We start from the raw sequence: 16718 nt of genomic DNA, 5'->3' as shown, positions 1-16718 counted from the left end.
TTTGATTTTGTTTAATTTGTTTTCTGCTTTTGTTTTCTGTTTGTTGTTTTTTGTTTGTTTTGTTTTTTGTTGGTTTTTTTTTTTTTAAATGAGCGTAGAATTTTCGTTTGTGTAAGGAATTGTCACAAGAAAAAGAGTATGGACTGAAAATTTTTTGGCTATGGACTTTTACACAAGTACTTTCATACTTGCCCTTATACCCCTGTTACAGTAGCTAAAACCTGCCAAAACTAAAGTGTCGATTTAAGAGAAATGGCTCGCGTTTTGCTATATTTAAATTTGTCGAACTGTCTTTGTAGTGTCATGCTTTCAGTTAAAAGGTTCTGTTGCAAAGCAGCCCTTAGTGTAGTATTTAGCTGCCATTAAAAAATGAGCACGCGTGTTTTTTGATCAAAATAATTACTTACAGAATATATCTGTGTTTAAAGGCATATGGCTACTCATTCTCCTGAGAAAACCCACAAGTGTAATTATTGTGAGAAAATGTTTCACCGAAAAGATCACCTAAAGAATCACCTACATACACACAATCCCAACAAAGAGGCCTTTAAGTGTGAAGAATGTGGAAAGAACTACAATACCAAGCTTGGGTTCAAACGTCACCTGGCTTTGCATGCTGCAACGAGCGGTGACCTCACCTGTAAGGTATGTTTGCAGACTTTTGAAAGCACCGGAGTGCTGCTGGAGCACCTAAAAACTCACGCAGGCAAGTCGTCGGGTGGAGTGAAGGAGAAAAAACACCAGTGTGAACACTGTGATCGTCGGTTCTACACCCGAAAGGATGTCCGTAGACACATGGTAGTGCACACTGGAAGAAAGGACTTCCTCTGTCAGTACTGTGCACAGAGATTTGGGCGGAAGGATCACCTCACGCGCCACATGAAGAAAAGTCACAACCAAGAACTTTTGAAGGTCAAAACAGAGCCAATGGACCTTCTAGATCCCTTTACCTGCAATGTTTCTGTGCCTATAAAGGATGAGCTGCTTCCAGTGATGTCTTTACCTTCCAGTGAACTGACATCAAAGCCATTTACAAACACTTTGCAATTAAATCTCTACAACACTCAGATTCAGTCCATGCAGAGTTCTGCATCTGCACACCAAATGGTCGCCACATCGTTACCATTGGGAATGCCTTGTCCAATAGATATGGAGTCTGTCCACCCTTCTCACCAGCTATCGTTGAAATACCCGCTCGGTACTACCTCATACGCAATTTCTATGCCTGAAAAAGAACAGCCATTGAAAGGGGAAATCGAAAGTTACTTAATGGAGTTGCAAAGTGGTATGCCTTCTTCATCCCAGGATTCTCAAGCATCTTCATCAAAACTAGGGCTGGATCCACAAGTAGGGCCACTAGATGATGGGTCTGGGGAGGTTTCCCTTTCCAAGGGCTCCGTTCCTATTAGCGAACCTCTAAACACCCCATCGTTGGACTTTTCTCAGCTCTTCAACTTCATACCTGTAAATGGCCCTCCCTATAATCCTTCTGTTTCAGTGGGAAACCTCGGGATGAGTTTTACACAAGAGGAGGCTCATTCTTCTATGACTCAACTTCCGCCACAAACCCAGGACCCACAAGATCCGAGCAATAGTATAGGTCTTGGGTCTCTGCACTCGTTGTCAGCAGCTTTCACAAGCAGTCTAAGCACAACCACCACCCTACCGCGATTTCATCAAGCTTTCCAGTAGGATGTACAGAGCTGGCTCGTTGCTGTCTATTTGTAGAAATGCCTTAGGTGACCATTTTTAACTTAGTGCCTACTATAAGACGTTATAAATCCTCCGCTTTTGTACAGTACCAATCTCATGAAGCCAGTAAGAAATTTAAATTAACTTTTTAAAAATGTTTTGAAAGTGTTTATTCTCAGCTGTGTTTACTTTGTTTTGTTGTTGTTTTTTTTTTTTAAAAAAAAACCCAGTCTCATTGTATTGTTTTCATTTTCACTGCCAATTGACACATTTAAAATGTTCGGTAGAAAGTCATCCCAAGCAAACGCTCAACACTCATCCCTTTTTTAAAACTTTTTCAACCATGCCAGCTGTGCCGTTTCATTGGTGTCAGTGGTAGAACTACCACTTCTACCTTTTAGTATATTTTACTATTTGCAAAGAATCCAGTTGAAATATGTATCACAAAGATTCCTGAAGATTTGGGGAAGAAATTCTCCAGTCCATTTCCAAACAAATCCTCTTCCCAAATGGTGACACATTTGATCTGCTCTCTAATGACAAACCTAAATTTTTTAAATAAATGTAAATTCAGATTTTTCTGAAAACCTGTGTGTGTATATATAGGAGTCCATATATACACATGTACATATATATAGCATTTTGACTTGTATTGAAGTCATTATAAAAGGTGTTAAGAATTTTGCCGTTTTCTGGCTTAAATTTTTGTGGCCTGTTACAGATAACGGAAGAAAAAAAAATTAGTTAAGTTCTCCAAAACCATGGCTGAACAGAATTTCAACAGAGAATCTCTGCTTGCCTAAATGACAGCTGTTTCAGGTTGAATTTGGAACTGTGTTGTTGTGCTTTCATGACTCTGGTAGAGGGAAACAGGCGAAACAAATGGCTGATCTTGAAATATAAGAGTGTTGTAATGTAGTAATGCAGAATATTTTGTCGCAGTTCTTGTTTTAATTCTTAACTTGCTGTTTTTTCTCTTTAGTAGCGTAGGAAGAGTACTGCATAGGAATCTTCCGATAGCGTATTCACATTTGTAGGCATCAGTCTTCTCCCAGCTGCCACCGCCAAAGGGTGGATCAAGTCCAGCCAGAAAGCGCGTATCTATTTTCAGTTCAAAACTAGTGTGCAGTCAGAGAGTGAATGTAAATTTGCAAATAACCATTTTCTCGGGTTGTTTTTGGTTTTTTTTTTTTATTGGAATGATCTTTTCAGTTGTGTTACATGGTGTGTTATGTCCTCCTAAGCAACAAGTTAGATGTTAATCACACTTTCTACACCTGGGTACTTGGTTAGGGACTTTTTGCCCATTGCCAAGATTTAAAGACAGGACTCTTAGGAGTGAAGTAAAAGCATATTGCTTACACCACTTTTACCTAATGCAATATATTCTATTCCCCAACCCCTAATAACCAAAAGAGGAAAAAAAAAAATAAAAAAAATAAACCGACCCTGTGATGCATGAAAGCAAACTAGATTTGCTGTACTTCAACGATGACGTTCTTTTCCTTGTCATTTTTGTACAAGGAATTAAAAAATAGAAATCGCGTACGTTAGCGTCTCTCAAACAAGAACGAGGATTCATACGAGGTTTTAAGTGGTTAAACTAAATATACTTCACAGAAACAAAAGTTGCTCCCGTTGAAGGAGCTCGTGCTCCGGATGTTTTATCAGTAGCTCCTACTTTTTTTTTTTTTTAATTCTAGGAGCAATATGCAGGTGTAGTTTTACTATTTTATACATATGTGTATTTAAATTTTATTACTGAAAGATAACATTTTTATAAATGTGTTTGTGTTCCAAAGGCATTAAAATAAGGATGTATTAATAAGGAAAATACCTTTTGAAATTCTGCAAACTACTCCTAGATTTTGGGTTTAGGAGCACGTTATCTCAAAGTGGGCTTTTAGCTCTGCTTCATGACTGCTTCCTCTGGTTTCTGTGAAACAGATTGCTCGCTTCCTTACATCTTTAGTGGAATGATTTGTTCAATATTGCTTTTTTTCTCTTCACCTTTCTAAAGGAAAGAAAAACACAGATGAACAGAGCACAAGGTGAACGCAACCGAATGTAACTCTAGTTTAAATCAGCAACCATAACGCATCTAGGAAGAACTCGGGTTTATTCTCGATCCTTTAAATCAATCTGAGATGAAGATAAATGGACTTAATTCCTCCAGTGGGTTATGTCCCGCGCGGAGCCGAGCGTCTGCCGCTGCCCCTGCAGCAGAGGAGAGCTGCGAGCGCTCGGTGTCCCGCCGCCAGCCCAGCAGCGTGGCCGGGCAGCGCCGCCCGTCCCGGGCAGCCTCTGGCGCACACATTCCCAATCCCTAGCGACAATTTCTGCATCTCCATTGCCGGTGAGACTTGGTTAAAACAAAAAAACCACAAAACCCCAAACCCAAACAAAAACCCAACAGACACTTTGCCAACACCCGTTTCGTAGTGTGTAGCCAGGATCCTTCCTACGTTGTGCCTTAGCTCCCTGAAAAGGGATTGACATTTCACTTTGGAGTTAGACGTACATTTCACTTGAGAAATAGGGACCTCAGACAAGATATTGAACCTCATTCAGGCAGGGTTTCGGTGGGGGGCCGCACCGAGCGCGGTTGCCCCCGACCTAGGATGTACGGTGAGGTGGAAGCAGACCGACGCCGTAGGCGAGCCGCCCACCACCGCAGCGCTTTGGGGCCGCGCGTAGGCAGAGTCAACGTTGGCCACTACTAAACCGTCAGTTGTCAAACCCTGATTTCGGATGGATTCTCGGCGGGAGGGGGGAGGGCTGGCTGATCGTGCACCACTCTTTGTGCAACTTCTAAACTTCTAGTAAGGTTTTTTTTTTTGTTTTGTTTGTTTTGTTTTTTAAATATATATATTTTTGTGTACTTGTTGCTTGTGCTTTATTTAGTAGTAAATTGTGGAATAGAGTGATTTATTGTTAATTTGGCAGTAGCGGTTTTTAAAAACCATATACTGACTGAAACATGAGCCAGAGCTGATTGCTTTATTAAGCTAATAATGAATGTTAAGAGTACATATTTTCAGGATCATTTGCCTAGTGAGCTAAACTTGTATTATAGGCCAATATTTTTTAAAATAAAGCTTGGTCAACCTCTATGTTACACATATTACAAGATATAGCACTTTCAAAAAGAAAACCTAAACCTTTTAAGAAAATTTCTTACAGGTTATGCTTTTTATTATAAAACCTTTTATTATAATTTGTTTCAAGTGCCATTAGATTACATATATGTAGGCCTTTGGTATAATGCTTTGTGTACAAAATGGTAGACATCGTAATTTTAAACAGGTACATTTTTACAGTGTTTTCTTATCAATTTGCTATATTGCACAGAACCAGTGTGTCTTTCTTAAGGGTTTTACAATGGTTTTTACTAGGTTTACATGTTTCAAACTACACTGTCTTCTACTGCCATTTTGAATACCGATCAAAAAAGGAAACAATTAGGAGTTTGTCCTCACCAATTGCAAACTGTGTCCTCTGGAGTTCTGGATGGTAAACTACGGCAAAAACGTTGAACAGGCAGTATTTGATACCGATGGGTTTTTATCGTATCCGATCATCGCCGTGCTGCTGTCTGAAGTTAACTTAGGGCCTGATCCTGCATCCGTACAGGTCGAGGGGAGCGGGATTGCATCCTTCGTTCTGTCTGTCTCATACACTGGTTTAGCAGCTCATCCTGTATTCTTCTCAGTCGATAGATAAGCCTCTGAAATAAATGTACTTCCCTGGAGTGCAGTAAAGCATATAGGCTCAGCTGCCCATCCCGCAGCCTCCCCGTGCCCAGGTGAAACCACAGCCTACGTGGCGTCACGCTCAACCTACAAATAATGCCACAGCCGTTCAAAATGTGTTTGGGTAGTCCCACAGCTTTCATGCAATAAGGGTGTCTTACTTTTGTTGGAAGGCAGTGTCTTTTGATAACAGTTATCTAGCCCTGGAAGTGACACAGAACTATTGCTAATCATATGTAAACACTTTTCAGTATAAGCTTCAGTGGTACAGTTGAACCAGAGTGAATGTTTATCTCCTCAGAAACACTCCTGCAATATTGTTCTATTGGATCATGCTGCTAATGTAACTTGGGATACAACTCCTCTCATGGTGCTACAAACCTCCCTGTCTCATTCAGATGTATTTTTACCCATAGAAAAAAGGACTATACTAGACCTATAGTTGTATGATATATTTTTATACTGTGACTTAATTTGTCATTAATGAACTTTGTGCAACACCACGATGTATTCATATGCACTTGCAAAAGTAAAATTTTGGACATGCAAATTTAAACGCTGACAAGCCCAGCTCGTGTTCACAAGAATAGGTGACTGCTAGTTGCCGTTAAATGTGGGCTTTTTATATGGTGTGGAGTGAAGAACATACTATATATTACTAAAAGCCTTTGAATTTAGAGAAAAACTGGGAAAAGTATATTGGGGAATGATGTCACACCCAAACCTGACTCGGATTGCTGAAATTCTATTTTTAGCTAGTGGAAAAATTGTTTGGACTTGTATGCTAAAATGTTTTAATGATAAAAAGTTTTGAGTCAAAAATAGAGGAAAAAAAAAAAAAGAAAACAACACAGAAAACCCTGCATTCCAGACTGAATTTGTATATGTTTCTTGCATTTAAAATTTGCTATCCTGTGATATGGGAAATTGAGTTGCTTATCATGTATATGTACTTTAAAATGTATTCACAAACTACTGTTGTATTTGTATAAAATATAGACAAAAAGATTGCATATATATTTTTGTGTATAAGCTCTGTAAAATAGCAATCACATTATGAAGCTGCAGCAGAACTTCATTTTAAACATTCACATCCAAAGAAACAGACTATTTATTGTCCACATACCCTGACTATAAAATATACCTTGCTGCTATTAAACAATAGTGCTGCAGCTTCTTGTGGCCTACAGTGTTATGTTTGCTGTACAAAAATATGTGAACTCCACAAAATATATCAATAAAATTACAGAATGGTTTTAGTTAATGAATAACTTACGCCTGGCATTTCAATAGATGATCTTGATCTGCACGTTTGGGGTTACAGACTACATCCAGTTTTGCTGGGTGCAGTTTGCACAGGTAGACCTGTCCTTCTAATCTACGGCTGATAAAAGTGTCAGTTTTTCAGAAAGCCGGAGCGCGTAAGTGTCCGCGTTTCACGGTTTCACCAAGGAGCCAATTGGATGATTGCTACCGTGTCTGTGCCGAGGCAGGTCTGAACTGAAGGAAGCAATTGAGTTTGTCATCAAATTGCACTTCGAGACTCTGTGAGACGCTGCAAGGTGAGTTTGGGGTTTCCGTAGCGGGACCGCTCGTTTGGGAGACGTCGGTGAGTGACCTCCACCATTCCAGACTCGTGCAAGTCATTTACAGCGATTGTTGGAGTTTGCAGGATAAGCTGTAAGGGTGCGCCGTGTGCTAGACGCGGGGTTGTCTCTGAAATATTTCCAGGAGAAACCCCGTTGCTTTGAGCCCGTAGATCTCCTGTCTGCCCGCGACGCTGACGAAGAAGCCCGGCTCTAATGCCCGGGGGGCAGAGGTGCTGCGCGGCCGGACGAGCAGCTTGCTCACAGCTGCAGAAAGTTGCGCCTCTGCTCATTCACACAGTTGTTCCCTGGCGTAGACTGTGTGCCGGGGAAGGAAAAGATAGCATTTCGCGTTTCACTGCTTTTTGGAACACATTTTTGTTAACAACCTCAGCGCTGTCTGTGTTTTCCTGCTTTTGGGTTCCTCTCTTTTCCAAGTCTTGACTTTAGAGTTCTTGCTGTAACCCAATCTGAGAGAAATGATTGTTACAGAGAGTTGTTGTCTTTTGCCTTCTCCGTGCACAGCCGTTTGTCCTTTCTTGTGATCCCGTCCCTCTGAGCTGACGTATCACTTCTGTGTCGCTTGCTTGCAAGGGCTGGCCTTGTTGAGGGTCAAAAGCTCCACAGATGCTCTGTGATATGAAATACTCTGCAAAACCATTTATTCCACACACACCCCGAAGAGAGACACACACACACCCCCCCCCCCCCCATTTGCCACTATCGCAGCTGTTCTCACCCACCGTTACTGGGTTAACACGGCCTCCTTCCGAAGGGACACCCTCTAGAAGCTCCGTCAGCCTCTGCTGTAAGTGGGCCGTGATTGCGTGAGTGATGCCCCTGTTACACCCAGAGATCTCTTGGTGCCGTCCCCCCAGAGCTTTGCCTGTGAAATCGGGAGCCACGGGCATCTTCACTTCTCTCTCCTCTTAACTGCCTCTTCCAAACGGGTAAGAAAGTGCAGAAAAATGGTCCTCCAGTGTGATCTGTACCTGGTCTTGCTGTCCTCCAGGGGTGGAAGGGAAAGACTATTCCAGTTTCCCCCTTCACTCTCCTGCCTTTCCTCCCCACATATAAGCATGCCCTAGGACAAAGAATGCCTTTTTGACAGAGAAATCCAAAACTTCGATGCAGAGCTGCTGCTGGACTCGCGAGAACTCAGCAGTTACGTGCTGTGGGCTTCCCCGCTTCGCAAATCAAAACGTCGTATTAAATCGGAGAGAAATTAAGGTTTCCGAAGCGGCAGGTGCCGTAGTTGGCACAGCAAGGGTTGGCGAGCACAAGCAGGCAGCAAGTCGGACGGCAAGATAAGCTCTGCTACAAAATACAGTCAGTGCTTCAGAGTTTGAGAAGCGTACTGGAGGATTCACTTACCGTCACGAGCTGGGGCCTTTAGCAAATAAACGGCAGCGCTGTGTTTCTGTGTTTTGAACAGCAGCGGAGATTGCAATGTTGAAAAAGGCAGAGGCAGCAGTAGCGTGAAGTTTCACGGTCCTGCTCGCATGCTATATCCCAGGTGACTTGGTATAAACTTTCTCTGCTCCTAATAAAGGTGTCACATCTTGCCTGGTATTTTTATTTTTATATAGTTAGGTTTATTTGTCGTGGTGGTCTGCGTGTCCTCAAGAAATGACCATTTTCGAAGTATTTTTTAAAATTGACAGTTGTGCCTCTTCAGTGTCATCATCATCCCACAGCAGTGTCTCCTTCAGGGACGTTAGTGTCATCAAATCACCAGTGACAAAGCTGGTTTACCTCGGTGGGGACTGACGAGCCGTCAGCTACCGGCCGAGCACCCTGGCCTGCAGTAGTGCACACAGGCTGGGCTGGGAATCATTGAAATTGATCCTTCATAGTTCGCTCCAGTTCTGGCACTGGTTGTCACTGGTGCGCTGAAGTGCAGCATACAAAGAACAGTTTAGTGTCATTTTCACAGCAATCAGTCAGATCTCTGCTGAATAGTCACAGTTTCTGAAAATCAGTATGTTACCCAGAGTTTGCTGTATGTGTGTGTGTGTGCGTGGGAGGGGAGCAATCAAACCCGGAAGAGTTGAGAAATCACTTTTGGTTTGGTTTACTTCAAAAAGTTTAAAGCGTTTGTGTTTTACAAGTCCAAAATGAATCCTGCGGCTTGTAAAGGTTTCTCCTAGGTAGCGCAGCGTGTGGTTTCCCAGGCAAGTTGGAAGAGTTTCTCCCAAATACTTGGTTAATCTCTGTGAGACAGCCATTTATCTACGGGGCGCACGGACTCCCGTGGGGAAGGTGCTTGTCAGCCATCCTTGTGTAGCGTTAGATACAATTTCAGCAGCCAAGTGCTTTTGGTGCCTCTGAAAATCAGCTCCACTCTGGCTTATTGCCTTTGCGTTCGTGTTGCTCCCGTGGCAGTGGGGAAACCCGTAAGTTCCCTCACAAGTGCTCACACGGGAAATGGCAATGCAGGGACACGCCATAAATGAGCAACAACCGAGCTTTAACATAGGAGTATCAAAGATGAGTGACAAATAAACACAGACCAAACCCAAACTCACTGTGGAGTCTGGCCTGGCCTGAAAATTGTCAGTGCCTGGCTCCTTATGCCAAGAGAGTGTCACAGGGTTGCCCCATAGTTTACGTGCTCTCTTCGGCTTCGCCCCGGGCGAGAGCCTGTATTTCACATTTTATTATCTTTATCCCCAAGTTCAGGTTCTCTTGACTTGTCTCAAGGTGCTCGTTTGCAATTGTGAGATGAATCTCCAGCAGCAGGTCCGAGATTGTTATCCCTGGTCCACCCTGGTCAGCGAGGCCCCAGTAACGGCTGTGGAACCTCACTGGCCTTACAAGTGTCTCCAGTTAAAGCCTGCGTTCAGGTAGGAGAGCCTTCGTGCTCTTGAACGCAGAGAGTAACCTTGCTGGGAAGGGGAAAAGCATCAAGCAGCTGTTTGGCAATGTGTGTTTGAAACCTGGTGTTATTTATAAACGAGGGTTTAACTTTTTAAAATGTTTTTTATTACTATTATGTCTCTCAGCAGTAAAACAGCATCACAGTTCTTGCAGATGTACCTGCTCTTTGCACTTGGGTTTACCTCTGACTGCTTTAATGAAAACTTGCTTGTATTTGCTATTCTGAGGTGTCATTTGTCTCACCAAAACAACCAAACTCTGAGACATGGACTTGATTCTTTTCTGGCTTGTGCTTGTAGTAAAAACCTGGTTAATCAGTGGCCTGTGTAGGGACTGGCTTCAGACGATGGTGTGGCTTACACCGGTGCGATCGATCGTATCAGAACTGCTTTCGGGCAACTCTGAGTAGCATTTGAGGTCTAGGAGGTGTGACTGGAAGCAACATTTGGACTATGAAACACTATATGGGTAGGGAAGAATGTGGGTTCATCATCAAATCCTAAACAGATCACAGGGACCAACAGTAAATGAGAAAGAAGAAACCTTTGATTTGGAACTGGGAAGAAATCTCTCAGAAATCACTAAGGCACAGGCTAAGGAACGGTGTAGTTTTGAGAGGAGGACTGTAATTCAAGTACTTGAGATAAATATGACTCCTTTAGCAAGGTTATAAAGTAATTTAGTAGAAACACAGTGCTACATCTATATTGTAAGGCAGTTCTTAGAAGCCACTGGACAGCCAAGCCTTCAAGGGTTTGTGGCATGCTGCACCAACCAAATGCACAAAGAAATGAAGTAAATGATTGTGGAGAAGGACAGAACTAGATGCTTTTAAACTCTGAAATCAGTTCCAGTCGCCACTTCTGTCCTTCTCCTCTTTTAGACAAAACTTTGGCTGTTGAGAATCCCAAGAGTGACTCCCCCTGATCGAGATGAAACTCTGGTGTTTGGTGTGTGTCCTCTATCCTGGTGGGGTACATCCATGTCAGTCCTTGGTAGCGGGGCTGACTTCTGTCCAGCAACTCAACCAACAGCGGTAGTAACTACCAGTAACGGTGAACAAAGGGTTTCTCTATTCCCAGTACAGAAGTGAAATATAAACGGGTGAACCGAGCGAGACTGATGCTGTGTTCCTTCTCAGCTGGAGGCACAGATCAGGTCGGGCAGCTGTTGCAGCATCGGATGCACAGGCACGTTTCCCCTGCAGAAATATGCCACACAAGCTTGGAACAAAACCATCACTGCCGCAGGTTGTGGTAGCTGTGACAAGTTGCAGCCCTTGGGACACAGGCTCTGTGTTTCCCATTTGGAACTTGTAAAAATTCCTCTTGCATCCTCTGCTGATGACTGCTGGTTCGTGCAGCTTCCTCCTTCCGTGTGGAAATAAATAGCAGTGAAATGGGAACCGCGGGGTTGGGGGCTGCTGCGGGTGCCTGGTGTGATGCTGTGGGTTCCCCTGGGGCTGGGTGGCCGGGAGGGAAGGGGCAGCTTGTCCCCAGCAGCCCTGTTCCCCTCCGAAAATGGCTCCTCAGGCCACACCATGGCCCCCTCCTCCAGCCTGCGGGAATGCTGGAGCTCGACAGGGCTGTGAAGTGTGGCAAGGGTGTCCTACAGCGGTCGTGTCTCGTGGGAAGTCACCGGACCGAGTCACCAATGGATTACAGGAAAATAACCTGTATTAAGAATAAAAGCCTGCTGACTTTTAGATCTGCTTTAATTGCGTTCACACTGAAAGACACTGGATGTCCCCCTGCTCTGGTCTGCAGCAGTCGGCTGGAGACAGGACAGGAGGTTACATTAAGGCTGTTCAGATCCCAAAATGTGCCCCTCCTCCCGTTGAAACCTTCAGTGTGTCCCCCAAGAACACCACAAGGCGCCTGCCATGACAGGCAGAACAGAAAGGTTTTTATCAGAAAAGGGTAACAGGAAAACTACTAAAAAAAAGGGACAAGTGGAAGGAGGTGGGAGGACATGGAGTTTGGAGGAAAAAACCAGTATGGAAGGTCTGCTATACCCTTCCAAATGAGACTTCAACCAAAGTAATTTGGGAACAGCCCTAATCCTGACCCTCTGTTTGATGAGCATAGATTTTACTGCTGTGTTCTGTAGCACTCACCATCTCCAGATACACTCCTGTAGCTGTCTGCTTAACAGGTCCACTCCCAGGCCCTTCAGCCACGCATCCTCCTACCTACTGCTCTCCCTCAACCGATTTCCCTTTGAACCTTCTTTGCCCCCTTAACCCGGTGAAAACAGGTTGTAACAAGTGCACGTCTCCCATGAGAAGGCTGAAGTTCTTGGAGAAGTCATAGCAGAGCTGTCTCCCTGCTGCTTTTATATACTGTGGCACAGAAGTCCATGCAAGAATTAGAGCCCTGATAGCGCTCAGAAATAGGCATAAAAAAGTCCTTTCTCAGTATAGCTTCGTCTGCTGACTGCAGCGTTTCATTTCCATCGCAACTCACCTGCCTAGAAAACATTCTCTGCAAAGGCTGGAAGTGAAGATACACATCCCTGCAAAGGCTGGAAGTGAAGACTTACACATAAGAGCATAAAATCACAGTGATTCTGAAATCAGGAGTGTAAACCACCTGTTGTCTGCATGGCTTATTTCACTGCACATTTAAAACTACTCTAAAGTTCCTTTGGTCTCCCCCCCACCCCCAAAGGATCCCTCTTGAGCTGCCCTGAGCAGGGGGCTGGCTGGTGCCCTACACTGGTGAGCTCACAGGGTCACCCAGGGACCTCCTGTGCTACGAGTCCCTTCTGGGAGGGGCAAGGAAAGAGGAGCCCTGTGCTGTCCCGCAGTCCCGACTGCGACTGTCCCACCCAGGGCCCTCTGGCGTCCCTGACTCTTTGCACTCTCACTTATTAACAACCCCTGTGATGCGTATTAGCACCTCTTTATCTAGTTCTTCCTCAGCCTGTTTCACACTGGCAGGTGATAACCCAAATGCCCCATTCTCATTCATCTCTGAGTTTGCCTCCCTGTGAACCAAGATGACAAATTTCTCCTGATAGTCCTGCCTAGGGGAAGATCTCCATCGCTGGTTCGATTACAGAGGCCTTTGAAACCCTCCGGCTGGGCTGATCTAGAGTTCAAGCAGGGTCAGAAGATGTCTTTGGGACATCAGGTTTGTCGAGGTGAACAACCGAACCTGTCCCAAGGCGGAGAACGCTCCAGTTCTGCTCACGCATGTTCTGCGCTCCCCCGAAACCTCCCTCAGCAACCCCGTGCTGCTCCTTACCCACCCAGAGGGGCAAAACAAGAACAGAAAACACCAGGAAAGCTCTGTAGTAGCCACCTGCAGAGCCAGGGCTGCCCATAGGTAGACTTTGGAGAACCAGGCACTGCCAATCTCTGAAGTCCCATGGCAGGATCTGGCAAAGCTGACACCCAGAGGAGGGTTCTGAAGGGCAAGGAGGTGGGAAATGGGGACTAAGCCTTCCGAGGTACTTGTCAACACAGCCAGGAAGATACTTGCTGGAAGATTCAAAAGCACGGAGCCGTGGAGGTCCCATAAGGGTGCTCCGACGCAGGGGCAGCGCAGCAGGTACCACACACACAAGCACTATAAACACAGGAAAGCAGAGTCAGAAGAGCAAAAGCCCCTCTGAAAAAACCCCTGGGATCAACAAGGCAAAGTTATAGTTTGATTTCTGACGGAACAGCTCTGTACATTTAGCAATAAGTTTACTAAGGAGGATCCAGAAATAAAATACACACCTGTAGTAACTGCATGGGGTGCAACGGGAAGATGACCAAATATTTGTGCATAATTCTAGTTCACGCATCCAGTGGATGATATGGAGCAATTGCTTCTCTTTATGCTGCTATTAAGGTTGCTGTCCTGCACAGGCAGAGTGGAGCAGCCAAACCAGTCCCCTCATCCTAGCCACGGGTAAGTGGCAGGCTTCTACAAACACACTTTTATATTTTGGTGTGCCTGCTACAGCCTCACGGGGTGCCAGCACTCCCCATTTCAGCTGCTTCCTCTGACGGTGATTTTGAGCTGTTAATTCACCTGATGATGATCATTCCTGCGTGGAGCCATGGTGAAATGCCTTCACCAGTCACTGCTTTATTTACTGCGGGGGCATTTTGCTAGAGGCATTCCATGGGCAGAAAGTCTTTCTTTTCTCTTGAGATTAGAAATGATGTGAAATACGTATGAGCTAGCATCTCTCAAGGTTTAAATCCATTTGCCTTGACTTTCTAGAGGTTTACTTCAGGGTTGGAGAAGAATGCTTCCAGGTGAGCCTGATGGGGTTCAGCTCGTTCTGACAGATGCAGTTCATTTGGGGGCAGGAGGGAGAATGCTGGAGGGAGGATAAAAGGCTTTGCAAGCCACACTGGAGTCCTTTCTGCCAGGGAAACTTTCCAGTCTCCTGTCTTGATAACTGCCTGGTTTTTTCTCCATCTTATTATGCCATCACCCATTCCTCTTAATTGTTTTCTTCCTTTGGAATTTTCCCCATCTGCGGATTTGCGGCCCTGCAGCAGCCCTTTAGTTATCCCTGGCAAAGACAGCAAAACCCTCCTGGGGGGAACTCCTTCGGTCAGGACTCGCCGCTTGCCTCCACGCCTGGCCTGGTGCTCCATTGACTGGGACCAGCTCTGCCTCCTGCGGCCGCTGGGCTCTGGGGGCTTTGGGTCTGTCTACAAAGCCACCTACTGTGGTGCGACTGTGGCTGTGAAGCAGGTGAAGAAGAGCAGTAAAAACCGGCTGGCATCATGGCAGAGCTTCTGGGCTGAGCTCAACGTAGCCCGGCTACAGCACGATAATGTGGTACGGGTGGTGGCCGCCAGCACGTGTGCCCCGGCCAGCCAGAACAGCCTGGGCACCATCATTATGGAGTACGTGGGCAACATCACCCTGCACCACGTAATTTATGGCACCGGCGATGCGTGGGGACACGGTGAGGATGACGAAAGAGGATGCGGAAGGAAAGCCCTGAGCATGGAGGAGACCGCGTGCTATTCTTGTGACATCGTGACCGGCTTGGCCTTTCTTCACTCACAGGGCATTGTGCACTTGGACCTGAAGCCCGCCAACGTCTTCATCACCGAGCAGGGCGTGTGCAAGATTGGAGACTTTGGCTGCTCCCAGAAACTGGAGGAGGGCTTGTCCCAGAGTCCCCATGTTTGCCAGCAAGGGGGCACGTACACGCACCGTGCCCCCGAGCTCCTCAAAGGGGAGCGCGTCACCGCCAAAGCGGACATCTACTCCTTCGCGATCACCCTCTGGCAAATGGTCACGCGGGAGCAGCCCTACCTGGGCGAGCGGCAGTACGTGCTCTACGCCGTGGTGGCCTATAACTTACGCCCGTCGCTGCCTGCTGCCGTCTTCCACCAGTCACCAGTGGGCAGGAGGCTCCAGAGCATCATCAGCCGCTGCTGGAAGGCCGAGGCAGAGGAGCGCCCGAGCGCAGCCCAGCTGCTTCCCGGCCTCACGGCCCTCAAGGGAAGCCTCTAGCCCAAACCCGGGACTCGCGCTGGTTCTTTTAATATCGGCTTTTCTTTCCTTCCACCTTTCCTCCAAACAGAATGAGTTTAGCCCCTGCGTGATCTAAAGGCTTTGGGATGGTTTTTATACTTAAAAAAAAAAAAAGAAAAAAAGAAACTGTTTTGATGTAAGAAGATTATGAATAAAGTGATTCAACAAAAAATGTGGGTTTTTTTCATGGGAGGGGATAGAGGTGAGAATCAAGATGTTGGCAAATTCTTTTTGTGGGTGATCTGTTGTGCTGCTGCCTTGCTCAGGGGAAACCAGGGGATGTGCTGTGTAGAAAAACAGTTGTTTTCAAATAAGTGAAATACAGAAAAGGGCTGCTTTTGGAAGGTTCTTTGTACATAATACCTTTTGGTATTTCCAAACTGTCAGATATGAGTAGCTCTTTACACCAGTGAGGTTTGTGCAGTTGGGCTTTTCCTCTTCATTTACCAAGGAATGAGTACGCATCACAAACCAATGAGTGCAGAAAAATAAATACAGAGTGTCAGTGGGGTTTTTGCTTGTTCTTAGATGTGCTTAGCTTCAGCAAGTCTGCCGGTTCTGAAATGGAAAATGTGAACCACCCATATACTCCTTGAAATAAGGCACCTTTTTGTCAGTCTAAGGCTAGGAAGGGTAAGAGGATACATAACTTGTGCTTTTATAAGATCTTCATGCTACCAGGTGTGTTATTTGCAACTTGGTAGTCGGTGTATCGTGAACTTTAGTATATCTGAAGTAGTACAGGAGCATCATGTGTGGGATGGAAAGTTTCTAGGTTTTGGAGGTACAGGGGGAGTTTAAAAAAAAAATAATGGATACAAAACCTCATAAATCGGGATGGGGGAAGGGGGAATTACGTGTCCTTGGTAATGCACAGGTCAGTATTAGACAAGATACTGGCAGTTCTGAAAAGGCAGGTTGCTGAAAGCAGTGATAGTGACTCGGCTGTGCTCACAGCGCGCACTCTTGAACCATCCTCTGCGCTGCTGTGTCTTATCTGCTGGCTTTCCTGATCTGGTTATAACGTGTCTGGGGAAGGAAGTGCTGTGGGCAATGCTGAGGACAAAGAGCTCTGATTTATCACAACTGATAATCGTGGATCTGCCGAGATCTCTGCCCTTATCTGGCGCTGCAAAGATCCAACTGCTGGCGCCGATACTGCCATTCTGCTCCAAGGCTCCGCTGCTTTTTAAGACGGGAGAAAGAGCGATGTTTCAGTCAAATTGTTTTTCTCCTTTCCCCTTCCTTCCCTCTTTGCTTCCATTCTGGAAAAAAATCCCGAAGGAATTGAGCCGGTTTCCTGATTTCTG

General features: G+C 45.4%; 2 protein-coding genes across 2 annotated transcripts in view; both read left to right on the top strand.

The window, feature by feature from the left end:
* Positions 1 to 1946, top strand: part of PLAG1 (PLAG1 zinc finger) — a 47703-nt gene extending 45757 nt beyond the window's left edge. Inside the window, exon 4 of the mRNA XM_086472611.1 lies at positions 429 to 1946. Coding sequence (XP_086328737.1) covers positions 429 to 1692 — 1264 coding nt within the window. The 3' untranslated portion in view covers positions 1693 to 1946. The remainder of the gene's footprint in view (positions 1 to 428) is intronic.
* Positions 1947 to 14337: 12391 nt separating this feature from the next.
* On the top strand, positions 14338 to 15387 carry MOS (MOS proto-oncogene, serine/threonine kinase). Its single transcript, XM_009959689.2, has one exon. It carries the CDS (start codon positions 14338 to 14340, stop codon positions 15385 to 15387), a length of 1050 nt encoding a protein of 349 aa, XP_009957991.1.
* Positions 15388 to 16718: the final 1331 nt, after the last annotated feature.

This window comes from Leptosomus discolor, chromosome 13 (assembly GCF_034619465.1).
Source record: "Leptosomus discolor isolate bLepDis1 chromosome 13, bLepDis1.hap2, whole genome shotgun sequence".
NCBI classification, from domain to species: Eukaryota; Metazoa; Chordata; class Aves; order Leptosomiformes; family Leptosomidae; genus Leptosomus; species Leptosomus discolor.
The sequence above is the reverse complement of the archived record's forward strand: the minus strand, read 5'-3'. Positions and strand labels throughout refer to the sequence as shown.

Excerpts from the sequence above, each read along its gene's own strand:
- MOS (XM_009959689.2), top strand. The coding sequence starts at position 14,338 with ATGCCATCACCCATTCCTCTTAATTGTTTTCTTCCTTTGGAATTTTCC.